At 39.9% G+C, this 16,821-nt stretch overlaps 2 protein-coding genes across 3 annotated transcripts; one reads left to right on the forward strand and one right to left on the reverse strand.

Moving 5' to 3' along the window:
* The first annotated feature begins 723 nt into the window (after positions 1–723).
* On the forward strand, positions 724–4,064 carry LOC104119160 (uncharacterized). Its single transcript, XM_009630588.4, has 4 exons — positions 724–1,101; positions 2,223–2,541; positions 3,485–3,543; positions 3,678–4,064. Exons 1-4 carry the CDS (start codon positions 849–851, stop codon positions 3,707–3,709), a joined length of 663 nt encoding a protein of 220 aa, XP_009628883.1. The 5' UTR covers positions 724–848; the 3' UTR covers positions 3,710–4,064.
* Positions 4,065–5,622: 1,558 nt separating this feature from the next.
* LOC104119161 (probable inactive receptor kinase At4g23740) lies at positions 5,623–9,728 on the reverse strand. 2 transcript variants are annotated; one of them, XM_009630591.4, is made up of 3 exons: positions 9,588–9,728; positions 7,156–8,445; positions 5,623–6,466 (listed from the first exon to the last, which is right to left on the reverse strand). In XM_009630591.4, the coding sequence occupies exons 2-3, from the start codon at positions 8,375–8,377 to the stop codon at positions 5,811–5,813; spliced, it is 1,878 nt and encodes a 625-aa protein (XP_009628886.1). In that variant the 5' UTR covers positions 8,378–8,445; positions 9,588–9,728; the 3' UTR covers positions 5,623–5,810. The 2 variants fall into 2 exon arrangements, with proteins under 2 accessions (XP_009628886.1, XP_009628885.1); XM_009630590.4 differs by lacking the exon at positions 9,588–9,728 and adding an exon at positions 8,895–9,364.
* Positions 9,729–16,821: the final 7,093 nt, after the last annotated feature.

Raw genomic sequence — 16,821 nt, forward strand, 5'->3', positions numbered from 1 at the left:
TAATTAGGTAATTTTTCTAAATTATAAAAGTATTTACAACATCCCAATTTTAATGAATTCGTTACACCAAATGTATGGAGACTTTGCAAGTATTAGTGATTGAATATGAAGTTCCTCGGAGACTTTACATTGTCTAATTCAACTTTGATTTAATTAAATTCCCACACATTGTGCACTCTTAAGTTAGTCGATCGAACTTTATACTAACGAGACAATGACAAAATATATTTGAATATACATGTACATACATAATGATCAGCTGCATATAATACACAATAAATAGATCCACTAAATTCTACGGTGTGTATATGATTGAAAAATAAATAAAATTCTAAACCAATTTTATTTATTACAAGAAGAGAAATGGGTGCATTGGTAATTAAAAAAAATTATGAATAATTTGTATAGTTTAGTAACTTTAGCATTCACATCAATAGTAATTTTTGAAAATAATAAAGCAAGAAGAACAACAAGTGATTTAAATAAAAAGAATTTGGGCGGATTACTTAACAGATCAAGGAGTATTTTTAAAAGTTTAGTGATTGTAGAGGTAAATTTGGCCCGATAATATAATGATAGAGGTAAATTTGGTCCGATAATATAATTGAGGTTAAATGTAGATAATATATGAAATTAGTACCGATAATATAAAAATTTGGGACATAAGAAAAATGGGCCCCAGCTGGCACGCCAGGTGATGTAACAATGGACGACAGCTGTGCACGCTTTCTTCCCGCACCGGCAAATCAACAAAATCAAACAAACTTTTTAAGACATCGGCACTTCCGCCCACCATTTCTTCTCCGGCATTTTCACATCTCTTTTCACTAACCGTTTCATCGCCGACGATGTCACGTTTTCTATCAAATAGGGGAGAAACTCAACCACAAAAGGTTCGTTTCGATGACGACACGATTCCCGACGACGGCGAAGTGGGTGGAACTTTGAAGTTGAGGATCTCCGATAGCAACGTCACGGAAGATCAAGAGCCTTTTATGGGAGTCAAAGTCCGTAGAAAAGCATCCATTCTTAGAGATTATGTGGGTGATTATCTTGACGTGCCTTCTCGACCTTATCTCATGAAAATTCTCGAGAAGCAAGGTATTCTAAGATTCTCTTGATTTTATTTTTGGTTATTGTTTCGATTGAATACAAAGCTGTGTTAATTTTGGGGGTTTTAATTTAATCTCAATGCGTTAAGTTTGAGCTTTTATCTTTGACTTGATGTGACCTGTGCTTATGTACTGAATATCAGCCGCATGTTTCTTGCTAAGACCTGTTCTTTGTTAACCTTGTACTGAATATGTGCCTGATACAGCTCGTTTACAGAGTTTAAGGAGCTGAGAAAATCCAAAAATCTGATTTACATCATCCACAAAGTTTAAGGAGCTGCATAGGTTGAGACTTTTTTTCTCACATTGTCCTGTGTAATATAGGCCTCCTGTTAAAGTATCAAACTGAAGCATGCTATGTTCTCTGCATATTTGATTTTTCTGAGTAAATTCTATTGCCAATCTTCAGTTATGCTGTTCCTATTTATAAGGAGTCTTAACATTTTAAACACAGTATCTTCTAGTTCTTGCAACCTCTATTGCCTGCCTTCACATCACACTATTTATGTTCATCAAGTTCGAATACCTGATTTGCTTAGAAGGCTGTCAAAAACTATCTTGGTGGAAGTTATCTTCACTCTCAAGACAACAGGTTCTAAAGGAGATGAATATTCAAGGCTCTTGTATATGATAACTTGGATATGTCTATGTTATTATGTGGAATTTCTTCGGAGTTGGATGATATATCTGTTGGAAACTCAACAAAAACATTATGTCCAATCTATGGTTAACATTTGAACGAAACATAACACAAACTTTTTCATACAGGCCACCAAAACCCCATGTTTGTCCCTGTGTCAAAGAGTAGGTGAAAACTTTAATTCTAGGCCATTCTTTAGCAAGTTATGCATGAGAGTAGTCGATAGTACCCACAGTATTATGAAATCAGCTTAGCTTCTTGTGTGATGAGCTTAGCTCCTAGATAGGTAACCAATTAGACTCAGAGTGCAGCTTCAGCTGCAAAAATTAGCCAACCTGTGTAATTTAATGTGAGAGAATACTGCTTCTTGTGCCCCTTATCAGATTTAACTTGGTGGAATTGATTCTTGTGGATCCTCCATTTTACATATTAAAAATTCTCATTTAGGTTGATCTGTTTGCCTATTGCAGGTGACAAAAAGGTTCTATTTGCAGACAAAGTTCTGAAGTTTACAGGCTCAGGGAAGATGAAGCAGCGGATTCTCCTTATAACTGATTTCGCCGTCTACATTGTAGACCCAGATTGTGGTGCACTTAAAAGGCGGATTGCCCTGGCAGCTGTTGAGAAGCTCTGTCTGAGTGAATTAAGTGATAATTTCTTTGCAATTATTATCCCGACTGAGTATGATCTGCTCATGGCCAGTACACGGAAGACAGAAGTAGTAACAACCTTAGTAGAAGCTACCAAGAGTCAATCTGACTATGAACTTGATGTTCTCTTCTCTAATAGGTAACTTCAATGGTGCAGTGTCATTTTCTAATTCATATTTGAAGTCTAAATTATTCTTTTAGTTGTATCTCCTAATTAGACAAACTTTGGAGTTGCAATGTGGACAGACATCTCCAGATATTGTTATAGATTCTTAGGGCAGTGTTGTTGAAGAAGTGTGGATGATGGGGTCAAGGTTTCTATAGTATGAGATAAAGATTGAAGACTTAGAATGTCTGCCTCAATTTTAGGACCTGCTCATATCCCAGCAAATAACTGTCCACCCTACTATGAATGCTCTCAATAGTTTCTGGTATATCGCTTCTAGACCACTAATATGTCAAACTATCATGATTGTAGATGCTGACCTTCCAATTTGCTTTCTCTAATCAAGCACTTTCAGTTGTGACCATCTAAGAAACAATGTACGATGTAGACCCTTTTTTAACGTTTTAGATAAAATATATTGAGTTTCTCGAGGATGATACATGGGAAAACTGAATCATATGATGAATCTTAAATCAAAGGAGCACCTTTGTAGGTGATGGAAAGGTTGAAATTGCTTGTTCTGGACACAGAAAAAGGAAAAGGGTGTGGGGTCGGACGGGGTTGGAACTATGTTATCACATGATTAGAGGTAGATTAGCATTCTATTGTCTCTAGGCATCCGGTGGGAACTTGTATATCTTTACTTGACACTGAGATGCTTTCTTGTTTGAAATTTTGGTGCTAAAAATAGTGATATTATACACATTTGAATTAACACAGATTTCATATGACATGATCAGTCTAGCAGGACTGCTATGTAATGTTTGTTGCTCGTGATTATTTATTTTGTCTTGAGCACACATGGTGCTTCTTTTCCTCCACCTCTACCTTGGATCTTTTTTGTCATTTCCATCCCCTTAGGTTTTCTTCCTTCAATTACTTAATACTTATATTGTTTCTTATCTTAATCTTGTAGGTTTGAGTACAATGCATCTTCTGTACTCATTAAAGAAGTTCAATTTGAGGAAGTTGAAGGTTGGTTATGGTTTTACAACATTTTTTGTATTCTTTCTGTGTTACTAGCTTTTTCTGCAAATTGTGGTTGGGCTTAATTTGGCAATTGAACTAGTATTTCTCTTGCTGAGTGTATTTTTCCTTCTCAATTTCAGGGGGTGTGAAAACAAGAATTTTGCGGAAATGAGCAACCCTTAGCGTGTAATGGTGTGAGAACATTAACTGCTCACTAGCATGCCTGCAAATGTGTCTTGCTATTTGACGAAGGAGGAGCCGGTTGTATCATTCAATGTGGAAAGGTGATCGATTTTTACTTATCAGAGAACAGAAAAGTAAAAGGGACAAAATGTATTATTTTTATCATATGAGCTAGTTTCATTGCCCTAGCTATGCATGCCCGTCCATTTATATAGCTTGTTGCCGTGTTGTAAAGCTGTAGAAGTTTTCTCCTTTTCGTTTATTTTCTTTTTATACTCTCCAACTTTAGTTTGTAATATTGTAAATTTTCCAATATATAAGATGAGACTGTTTGGTGGCTATAATAGTTGGAAAGCACTAAGTTATTCAGAAGTTTCTGCACCTAAGGGTAAGATTGACTTAAACCGTATAAAACATCGAAGGAGGAAACGACCAATGTGGATTTCTCATATTACAGTAACAAGACAGCCCATGTATTTATAATAAATAATGCTGGCAAGTTGATATTTTAAAAGACAAAAGGTGGAGTGCTCTGGACATAGAAGCCTTCTTTACGGCACAGCAATGACTAATGTGGAATTTAATGACTACATTTTTATACGTTTTAGTATTCTGAAGTCTGCGCAACCATGTGCAAATAAATTCCATCACAAAAATTGTGCCTATTTGACTTGTATTCTCAAAATTATTTTCTGGTTATTTAAATATGTGATTATTCGCTAATTTATCTTAAAAAAGCAACTCTGCTGAAATAATACGGTCATAATGTCTACCATCTCTATTTACTAATACTAAATAGGATTCGTTTGGTTTAAAGAGCAACCTCACAAGTAACAACCCCATACAGTTTGGTATCTGCGTTATTTCACCAATAATTTTTACTTGTCAAAGGACAAAATGACGAGGAGCATGGTTTTGTTGCTCTAGTTTTTCCTGCATATACATTAATCTGGCTGTTGTTGCTTTGTTGTAAATCTTTTTAAGTCTTCACCAATTTTTGCACTCCAACTATTCTTTGTAATATTGCGATTTGCCCGATCATAGGAGATTCTTTGGTTGCTGATATTCTAAAATCTTGAATACGTAATATATACTCAAGGCACATGTTATATACGGACAGAAATTGTATAAACATCGAAGATGAAATGACCGTTATGGCTTTAATATAATGCAGTAACTAGGAAGCCTATTCGTAGTAAATAGTGTACGATCAACCTTTATCATCTATTGCAACTGGGGATTTCAGTACTGCAAAAATGGCCCTGCTCCAAATGTAGAACGGACCACATGCAAGTTGATGTTTAAAGAGAAAAGTAATGACCACTACAGAGATAGAGCAGAGCAGGATTTTCTCTAAGGAAATCAAAATATAAAGAAGTAAATATACGAAGAAGCCAAGGAGATTTAATAAATAGTATATATACATTTAAAACAAATTTGAACTATGTAAATAGTGTGATTTTTCGGCCAAGAGGTGTCAATCAACTCCCTTGGACAAGGGTAGCTCCGCCCCTGAGTAGAAGACTATTTTTGCGACCCAGCAATTACTACTATGGAACTGTAATACAATGTAGCATCAACCAGTTCACATATTATGAAGTCTCCCCTACCATGTGCAAATTCATTCCATTACAGCTCAAAGGTACCTGGTGGAGTATATTTTCCTGTTTGGTTAGTATTATCAAAATTATGACTGATTGATTAAGTAATGATTGATTGATAATTGATTAAAATAATCAATGCTTTTCAAGTACAAACACTTTGGTATTAGCATAAAAATTAGTACTAATTTTCTTGTATTAACTAGACCTAATTAAGTGATTGAATCAGTTATCTTGAAATAATCCAAATCAAACAGAACTGTATACTTTCTGGAAACAAGCTTACTAGGAGAAGATCAAGTAGAGAGAAATTAACTATTTAGCATCACAATTCAATTTGGTAGCTGAAACAATATTTGGCAGAAGCTCAAGAAAGGAAATCTAAGATGGAAAAAAAACTCAAAGAATTACCAGCCATGTCTTTAAACTCGTAACAAAGAAACAATGGACGATAGACAACAGTAACTAATCTCTAAATAACAAGAAATATCAGTGTATAACCGAAGACGACCTTATTTCAGTCATCGGTGGAGTCAGGTTGGGAGTAGAACCTTCAGAGGATGGCCGAGTCCCTGTATTCACTCTTCTAACACCCTCTACCATCTTTACTACTTGTGGCATTTTTGGTCTCTGGTCTGGCATTCTGGCTACACAGGACAAACCTATTTGTAACATCTCTACCATTTCTTCTTCTATATTAGGATACTTCAAAAGCTCCACGTCGAATACCTCTGCAGTCCACTCCTCACGAACGACAGAATGTACCCATCTGACTAAGTGGACAACCTCATTCGTACCTGTGGCGTGTATAGGCGACTTTCCAGTGAGAAGTTCAAGCAATAGGACTCCAAAGCTGTAGACATCGGAGGCTTGGGACACTTTTCTTGAGTCTGTAACTTCTGGGGGTTGATAACCTGCAGCCCGCATGACTGGTGGAACAAGTGGACTCATTATAGTTGCCAAGCCAAGATCAGAAATACAACCGAACCCATGGGAGTTGAGGAATATGTTTGAGGATTTTATGTTCCCGTGGACAAGCTTTCCACTAGACTGTCCGTGTATATGAGCAATGCCTCTAGCTGCACCAATGGCAATTCGTAGTCGGCTATCCCAGTCTAGAGGAATCCGATCAGCAGACCTCTTTGCTGCAATTGAAAAGTGCATTAGATATATACTGATAGGAATACTTGAAGGAACCAAATCTTATTGGCGATTATTTATGATAAAAATGAAATTATGAAATCTCATTTGTCTTCTTTATACTCTTCTTCAAATCTACATACTATGTGGTGCAAGGGATTCCCAACATCTCGTAGAGAAAGAGTATGTAATGTAGAATTCGAATAAGAGTATATGACTTTCACCTAAGACACCATCCACCTAACAAAGATGAGTATGCCAAAGCAAAGTTCTCCCCAGGGCATTATTTCACTGATATAAGCCAATAGCGAAAACCTCTCGACGAACATGATATTCTTGAATTTTGACGAGTTAAAACCAAAGTTGCACTTAAACTGGACCTAAAAATGGCAATTAATATTATGACATTAGGACGCTTATGCTGTCCTATAAGCTATTGACAATAAAAACTATCAATGAGGACTATGACAGCAGATACTCCATCCTAATGGATTCAGTGCTAATTGGTATTACAGCTAGAATTAGCCAGCAAGCAGGGCAAAATGCTGAAAAATTGCAATGCTGCACAAGACACATCATGCCTAGAAATGATATGAATTATCTTTTTGGTCCTGATAATCAATTCTCTAGGGATTGGTTCAAGAACCCAAAAAAAAAAAAAAAAATAGTAGTAGAAGGTGCGTGATTAGCATACCATGCAGCATTAAAGATGCACTCCCTTGGCTGTAAAAATCATAGACCATGAGCTTCTCTTCCTTGGAATAGTAGTATGCCCTCAGTGGAGCCACATTCTCGTGCCTGATATTGCCAACAACCTCCATCTGCTGCTCAAAATCTTTTCTTCCGACACTCTCCTTCAATCTCTTCACCACAACTGTTGTAGAATCCTCCAAAGCTGCCTTATATGCAGTGCCAAATGTTCCCTTTCCAAGCACCTCCGCTGAAGCTCTCAACAGATCTTCAAGGTCAAATGCAAGATTACAACCCTCAAAGAATACAAGATTCCGTTCTCCATGTTGACTGCTGGAAGCTCCTTTCCAGACCGACGCTTCTTTCTTGACTGATTTCTCTATGGTCCCATTTTTACCCTCTTTCTTCGAATATTGCATAATCAGCACTGCAGCTATTACCAAGAAACCTAAAACACATCCTCCAATTACGATCCCAAGTATTGCAGGTTCACGGAGTTTTAAAGATTTCTTTTTTGGCTGGACAGTTGGAGGAGGAACTGGAGGAAGTGAAGGTGATGGATTTGAAGGAGAAAGCCGGTTACCAGCAAAAGCCGAACCAGGAAACCTTTGAAGAGAATTGGGGACATTTCCAGTGAAGTCATTGTTGGATAGATCTAATAGTTGTAAACTAGGAAGATTGAGATCAGGAATATTGCCAGAGAGTGAATTATTAGCAAGAACCAAAGCAGTCAAATGAGTCAAGTTTGAAACTGAAGAAGGTATACTCCCACTAAAATCATTATATGACAAATCCAAAACCGAAAGGCTTTTCCAAGCAGAAAAATCAGCAGGCAATGAACCACTAATATTATTGGACTGAAGATACAGAGAAGTCAAATTTCCAAGTTTTGCAAACTCAGAAGGGAAAGGTCCACTAAGACTATTAGACCTCAAACTCAAGATCTGAAGAGCAGATAAGCGGCTTAGAGTGTTTACAGGAATCGAGCCGCGGAATCCAACTCCAGGTAATCTAACTGCTATAATTCTTGAATTATCATGATTGCAAGTGACTCCGGTCCAAGAATTGCAAGCAGAAGTTTGCACATCCCAATTCAGATAGCGAGAGTGGTTAATATTATCAAGGAAATCAAGAAGCGCTTCTTTGTCTTCAAATGGTTCACTGCTCGCTAACCAGAATAGAGTTGAGCAGAATAAAACTGACAAGAAATGGAACTTTGTGCCCATCTTTTCCTCCTCTAAACTAAATTACAAAAGCATCAACTACTAGTAACGGCCCCCCTTCATTTCTCTATCTGAAGATATAGAAGAAACGGAATCAGAGTTAGAAACGGCATAATGTTCATTATTCAGTATAAATAATTACCATTAAAAATCAGAGAACCGTTTTTTAGCCATAAATGCATGTTTATAAGGTAACTAATGTTACGTAGACACTTAAAAGACTAGTTTTTTGGTCAACCAAAGCAAATTAATAGAGAATATAGCTAGAGAAAAGCAAGAGTTTGGTACAATTTCTGCCCACATTTACTGACTAATAACTCTTCTTCAACTTTTTTTCCCGAGTCTTCTATTTGAGCTGCTAGAAAAAGAAAAAAGGAACTAACAGGCATTTTGTGTTCTTCACCTATGTCCAAGCATAGACACATAAAAAAGATACTAGAATTTTCAATGTTTCTTGATCTTAAAGCAAAGAATGCAGAATTTGAAATGTCGGTAATAACAAAAGAACATTGGAATGAACCTGAATATCAATACCCATGTTGCCAAATAGCATCACACGGCGAGTAATTCCTTCTCAGATAGATTCCCCACAAAATTCAGCCAAGATCAGAACTTGAATAGCAGTTATCAAATTTAGCTTTATTGGGGAAAAAAATCAAACAGCTGGAAGAGTAAACGGAAAGGAAGGAGTAGATGAAGGGTACAGTAGAGGAAAATGATGGAAGTAAATGGTGCAATTAGTAGCTTTGGGCAGAGGAGGAGAAAATGATTAAATGAGAACTGAGGAGGGGGGGAGTGGGTGAAAGGAGACAGAACAATAAATGATTGAGAGCAGTTTGAAGAAGAAAGCAAAAAAGCAAGCAACCAACAAATAAAGAATTTGGTTTTGCAAAGAAGCGAAAAGAGTGGGAAATGCACGTGCAGACAAAAGCGGAACTACTATATGAACAAGTTATTAACACACAAGTAACTACTCACATTTCTTGAATTTACTACTATACAGTATACAATACTGATAGTCTAGAAAAAAGGAAGAAAAGGGATTAAGGGGGCTAAAGAAGAGGGAAGTTGGGGGGGGGGGGGGGGGGAGTGCACGTGGTTCCAGTGGGGCAGGGAACACCAGAACAGCATTATCCACCATTTCCGCCATTTTTAAGCTGCTCGCTCAATAAAGAAACACACCTTACAAATGAGAAAATTAAAGGAAACTTACCAATCTTTAATCACGTCCCCCATGTTAGTAAAATCCAATTGGGTGAAGCTTTATTAGGTGAAGAGAGTGGAATACTGCACTTTCACATGACTCATAACTTACTCTTAGGTGATTTCTTGGTTCTCATAAGACATTTCATTTTCTTTGTGACAAACATATCTTATGTAAAAAAAATATTACTACTACTTAATTGGCAAATGGTTTAGTGGCCCTGTTTAATTTATAAAAGAATAAAAATACAAGTGTAAAAGTTTTTCTATTTCAGACAATCAAACAACCCCAGAAAAATTAGACTCATACTGTAACGTTAGTAAACATTTAGAGAAAGGTATATTTTTAGCCACCGTAAAAAATAATAGCCAATATAATATATATATATATATATATATTATACATTTTTTGGCTAGCAAATGCTATTAATTTAATTTGATTGATCAATTTTATATTTTCCCAAAACTTTACGTATCATCTTTACTATATTGATATGTAGGAGGGCAGCTGGTCAAGTACAATCCATATGCCCCCCCCCCCCCCCCACCCCCCCCCACAAAAAAAAATAGTGCTACTACATCCTGTTAAATGTATTAACAAACAGTTCATACATTAGTTGAAATGCATGGTTCGAACACTACTACTATATTAGAACAGTAGAACCTTTTTTGTTAATTTTCTACTACTTAATACAACAATTTAAGTGCATTTTTAGTTCTTCCCTAAATTAGTTTAAAGTGCACTAAGCAGGCACTAAACAAATATGTTAACGCGACACCTCATTTTCTGCATATTCGTTGGCCTACCTTTGACAATCGGGCATGTCCCACAAACAATATGTGACATGTATATAGGATGGTGAAGAATAAGAAAATAGAAACAATTGACTTTTAGTTTTTAATTCCCACGCTTCCTTTCCCTTTGTCGTTTATATATAGGTAACACTGACTGATGGAAATAAAGCTTTAAGGATACATTTTTCAGTTTATTTTAATTTTACGGTTTTCTGCTGGTTGCCACTTACTAAAAGAAGGGTTTCATGACATAATTTTGATAATTAGTTCCCATACAAAAACAAATATTTGTCAATTATTAATGTCTGAAAACGAAATACTAGTACTGTACAAAGGCAAGAATCCTAAAGCAAAGTGAAAACAGGTTGAATAGGCCAATCGGCTGTAGAAAGCAAATAATTAAGATTTTATGTTTATAAGTTTGTTTACCCTTAAAAATGGATAACAATTAAATTTATACGCGGTTTTAAGGATACGTGCACTAATTCAATACAAGTGATTAATGACGTTAGATAAAACAAATAAAAGATATAGTAATTAGCCAAACCAGCGATGATAGTGAGTCCGAGCTCGGTTAAAGGCTTAACAAAGAACATGCCTTCGGTTCCGAGCTTGCATTTATGAAGAACTTATGAAGGAAAACAAGAACTTTGAATAACTTTTAGAAAGAGAGAGAACATAAGTATATTGCCTTGGTATGTGTGTTACAGTGTCCCTAATGAATAATTAGATTCCCCTTTATATAGTAGGGAGTTTTACCCTAGGTACAATTCTAAGAAAGGCAAAAATCTTTCTTTTCGCTAGTCACTGATTTTCTGCCGATACGGGTCGAGATTCGCGCCGTGATATCCGGTTTGGGCACGAATATCACTGCCATTTACTAATCGTGTGCGGTCGTTTGGTAATGCTCTCCGAGGTCGTGGGACTCGAACCGGACCAGGGGCACGTGGTCTCCAAAGCTCCGAGGCCAGGTGCTTTGCTCGGGCCCTGATACGAGAGGCTCGGGGCTTTGATTCTGATTTCTTATAGTCACGTCCTTACTCTGTTTGCCTCACCGGGAAATCGGGGTGCTCATTAGACTTGGTTTTACCCGTATACAGATAGTCCCCTCATTTCTTAAAAAGTAAATTTGTCGAAACGATGGGAAACGATAAATGTTCTCCGGCTCCTTTCTCCGTACGTTACGATGAAGGAGCCGAAACATCCCATCAGTCGCGTCGTTCTGACTTCGGATACGTGTCGCTCATCGACTGGTTGCCCCCGAATGCAAAGCGTCACATGTTTCCCTATAAAAGCTTCCATCCTTTGCTCTTATCCTACTTTTCGACCAAGCTTTTACCTTCGAGCTTTCCAGCTATCACCAAACTTCTTCCAAATCTTCATATCTTCATCCTTTTCTTCAACTTTCATAGTGATTTTTCAGGTTTTTACCTAGATTTCCCTCAAATCTTCATACTCTGTTCTTAATCCTTCAAATTCGTCTTCTTTTTTAAAATTATCAAATTTCCCAGATAACTATGGCTAAAACATCCAAATTTGTTCCTCAACAAGTCGCCTCTTCATCTTTCCAACTGATCGCTGGTATTGAGGCGGCTACTCCTGAAGTAGTTGCCCTAGAAACGGCTTCTCCCGATGTGGTTGCCGACGAACCGACCCCCGAGCCTCCCTTGAAAGTGTTTATTCCCGGGGAGCTGCTCAATTGCAGGCGACTTTAAGGTCGAGAAACCCTCATGCAAATAGGACCAGGGTGAAGAAGCATCAAGGTACATATGCTCCGCAACCGAAGACGTTCTTCCCATGGTCCGAAAGGACTGCAATTGGAAAGGCAAGGATGTGGTAGTCCCCGGGCCCGAGGACGCCATTACTACCCATATGGAGGGGTATTTAAGTGTTTACACTTACCCCTTCATATTGGGCCCCGGTGGACCCGATTGTTCTGAATTTTTGCAAGAGGTACGAGGTGTGTCTCAGGCAAATCCACCCATCTCTATGAGGATCGTGATCCTCCTTAGCTACTTTGTGAACAAGAACGAGTCTCGTCGGTTCACGATCGATCATTTACTTCGTCTATATAGTCCCCGAATATTTTGAGGGGGACTAATCAAGTTTACTCGCCGGGCCAGCAAGGCTCCCTTTTCGAGCATTGACGAAAACCGAGACCGGGGCTGGCAGGGATGCTTCGTTCGGGTGAAGACCGAAGACTTGATTCCCCCTGAGTTCATGTCTTTCTCTGAAAAGTGAAACGAATCTCATAAGTGCTGTCTAGGTTCCAAATGCAGTCCCCCGGCTAAAGGAATGGATCGAGGGCATCTGTACACATATGACATACTCTGAACGCGCATGGCGCAGTCTTTCGAAAGGCCGATGGGAGGCCCGTTCTCATGGTAAGGCCTCTCTCTGAATAGTTAATACTATGCTTCTAACTTTCACCATACTGATTTTCTTTCCCCTTTGTTGTTATAGGTTTTCCTAAGACCACCAAACTTAGGCCTTTGGAAGGGGGAGAGGAAACATTCGGGCTCCCCGGGCCCTGAGGCGAAGAAACCAAATAAGAGGGTGGCTCGCAAGCCCATGAAGAGCTCTAGCTCCCGGGTGCCAGACTCTAATTCTCTTCTCCGGCTCAGGGACGAGCCGGAGTAAGATCTCATTTTTGTCACCCACGGGACGACCCTTCCATTGGGTAACAGGCATCCGATGGGGAGACTCGTGAGGCTGACCTCCCTCAGACTCGAGAGGTCGATATGGAGACCCGGGGTGGGACTCTTCAAGATACCGGCTCTACTCCGAAGGAAGCGCCCGGTATAATAGAGATTTCGGGGACGCCCTCCTACACCGAGTCCATGCTCGAGGAGGCCCAAGTGAGAAAGGAGAAGTCCAATGAAGGGGTCCACGGTGCGGACGATCCCTTTATTTCTTTTTTGACGGTGTGGACTCGTCCGTTTTGGAAGATTTCTCCGGGATGAGCGACCTGGAAGTTCCGAAGAAGGACACATCCACGGAAGCTGGCGGATCGAGTTCGATCCCGAAATTGATCAACCAGTTCCCTGCTCCGAGTGTGGAACCCGGTCGTAAGAGATCGGTTGTTCTGATAGTCCAGGAGGATGCCCGGGTCCTGTATGCTCCCGTGGGATAGCTAGCTACCTCCGATGCCTAGTGACCGAGGAGGACCAGGAAAAAATGAATGAGGTGAACGTGTCGTGCCTTTTCAATGAGGCGCAGCAAGCACTGAACCGGGTAAGGCATCATTACGTTCCTTTGAACTTTACTTAGGTTTTGATATTTCTCACATTTTTCATATTTTTACAAGCCTCGATACTTCATCATGAGAGCTTTCTTCGGTACCGGGTCGAGGTCAATCAGCTCGAGCTCAAGGTCATGGAGCTTGCCCAGAAAAGGGAGATGTACAAGCTTCTCAGCGAGCAACAAGAAGGGGTCATTAAGAACCTTCAGGCCAAGCTGGATGCGGCTTAGAAAGAAGCATCGGTCATAAGGCGGGAGCACGCCGACTTGGTTGAAAAGGTAAAGGTATTTGAAGTTAGAAACAAAAAACCGGTCGTAGTGGCTAACGACAATACCCCGCAGGTTCAGCAGAAGATCAACCAGATTGACCAACTCCGAAAGGAGATGGAGAAAATCCAAGTGGTGGCCGAGAGGTGGAAAAACAAGATGGATATGCTGGCCTCGGAGAAGGAAACTGCCAAGGCGAAACTTTCTTCGGTAGAGGTTCAACTTCGGGTGGCGAAGAAGAAAGGTGATAAATGGGCTCAACTAAATGAGGATCTCCGAATACAGTTGGGCTCGGCCATCGCTGTATGGGATGTCCTTGGTAAGGAGCTCGAAGCAATGAGGTTCTAGTTGGAGACAACCTCGGCGAACGCTGACGAGATGGTGGCTCAATACAAGGCTGATGTCTAAGTAGCCGAGGCCCGCCTGAAGACTACTGCTGAGTACATAAGGCGGCTATCTCAAATAGAGACCCTCGAGGAAATCCATGCCCGAGGCTTTGACCTGTCTGCCGAGATCGAGGAGGCAAAAAGTCTTGAGGCCGAGGTGAAGAAGGTAGTTGAACCTGAAGGTGAGGAGGTCTTTGAGGGATTCGAAGAATTCGAAGGCCCCGATGGTTCTGGTGACGAATCGGGCTCCGGTGAAGATCAGGCGTGAATGCCTTAGGATTTTTAAATTTTTGTGTTTTGTACATATTTTTTGTTTATTTCGAGGCCATTTTTGTTGGGCCTTTGTAAAGATATTCCGGAATATATAAAAAAAATCCTATTTTGGCAATTTCAACCTTTTTAGCATCTTTTCACAATTTCCATTTTTGCAAATATTTTTGATGCCTTAACATATAATCAAATGTAGTAATAGGTCGTCTATTTTTCAGAGGTCCAAATAGAACCCGACCTTGACACAAACTTTTGTCTGCTCGAAGCTTTGAAAACTTGGAGTGACCAGAAGTTTTCCAAAAATACTTAAGTGTTCTTAGACGATGCTTTTGCCAAGGGTAACCTTTTGGCAGGTTTTGAATATTTATTGAAGGCTTTACATTTTGATTACGGGCTTCGGACGTCTCTGAGTCGATTTTTAGGGCGGCCGTAGCCTTTTAGGTTTAGGCACTACCTAATAGGTTTTGTGCCTCCAGGTTTTGATAACCCGAGCTGCCCAAACTTATTTCGGACGACAGTCCCCGAGTGGGGGTAGCCCTTGGGCACGGATAGGGGTAGCCCTTGGGCTTGATATTCCCCGGGTAGGGATAGCCCTTATGATCGATGCTTTAAGAGGAAAAAATATATACTAACAAAGTAGAAACTTTCTTTTATTTCTGTGTGTAAAGTACAAGATTGAAAAACATGTAAAAACTTGTATTATGGCTAAGGTGACCTACGAGGGCACGATTTATTTGACCGTTTGGCCCTTACAATAAATCCTAACCACCAAGCCTAGGCTGTTAAGCATAGAGTTTCCTTCTTTCCTTGCTAAGAAGCTTGACCCGAGGGTGATGGCCCCTAGTATTCGAGGTCGATTTTGATAGGGCTCAGATAATGTTAATGAGACCATTGACTCCGATTTAAAATCGGTCTTCGATTCTAAGTTAGCACAATTTATTGTTTTCTCGTTAAAAACCTTGCCGGAAAACCCATTTGGGACAAAACCAGTTTAAGGGGAAAAGAGTGCAACACGTGCTTTCATATCTAATAGTCACATTCTCCTTTGGTTATTTCCTGCAAGTGTTTGTCCGATTCGCAATATTATAAAAAGGCGAATAAGATTGTACCTTAGCAGTAGTACCGCTTTAAGTGGGTCACGTTCCAGTTGTTCGGTAGCTATACACCATTTCCTGCTTCGAGTTTGTATGAGCCTTTACCGGTAATACCGATAACTCGATATGGTCCTTCCCAATTCGGCCCTAGCTTCCCTTCATTCGGGTTCCGGGTGTGCAGTGTTACTTTTCTTAACACCAAGTCTCCGATATTGAAGTGTCAAAGGTTTTCTCTTTGGTTGTAATACCTTTCTATCCGCTGTTTCTGGCCGGCCGACCGGACTAGGGAGGCCTCGCACCGTTCATCCAGTAGGCCTCACCATTTGATTCTTCGGTCGCATATCGGAACCTGAGGCTTGGTTCTCCTACTTCGACCGGTATTAGTGCTCTAGTGCCGTAGACCAATGAAAATGGAGTGGCCCCGGTACTAGATTTAGAGGTTGTACGATATGCCCACAAGACTTCTGGCATAATTTTCTTCCATTTCCCTTTGGCATCAGTCAAACTTTTCTTTAGGTTTTGAAGTATGGTCTTGTTTGTTGATTCTGCCTGTCCGTTCCCACTAGGGTGATAGGGTGTTGACAAGATCTTTTTGATCTTATGGTATTCAATTTTTTTTACCTTGCGCCGATGAACTGCTTCCCGTTATCACACACTATTTCGACTGGTATTCTGAACCGGCATATTATGTGGTCCCAAATGAAGTCGAAGACTTCTTTTTCCCGGACCTTCTTGAACGCTTGAGCATGGACTCACTTAGAAAAATAATCGATCATAAACAGTATGAATTGAGCCGTATCGGGTGCCCACGGCAGGGGACCGACAATGTTTATTCCCCTCTTCATGAACGACCAAGGTGACAATACTGAATGTAGTAGTTCTCCGGGCTGATGGATCATCGGTGCATGCCTCTGACAGTCGTCGCATTTTCGTACAAAGTTTTGCATCTTTCTCCATGTCGATCCAGTAATAGGCGGCTTTGAGTATCTTACGAACCAAAGATTCTGCCCCCGAATGGTTTCCCTAGGTGCCTTCGTGAACTTCCCTCAAAACATATTCAGCGTCTCCCGGCCCCAAGCATATGGTGAGCGGGCCATCGAACGTTCTTCTGAACAGAGTACCCTCGGGCAGGCTGAACCTGGCCGCCTTCGTGCATAGAGCTCTCGATTCTTTAGGATCCCAGGGCAACTTC

This window comes from Nicotiana tomentosiformis, chromosome 3 (genome assembly GCF_000390325.3).
Source record: "Nicotiana tomentosiformis chromosome 3, ASM39032v3, whole genome shotgun sequence".
Taxonomy (NCBI): Eukaryota; Viridiplantae; Streptophyta; class Magnoliopsida; order Solanales; family Solanaceae; genus Nicotiana; species Nicotiana tomentosiformis.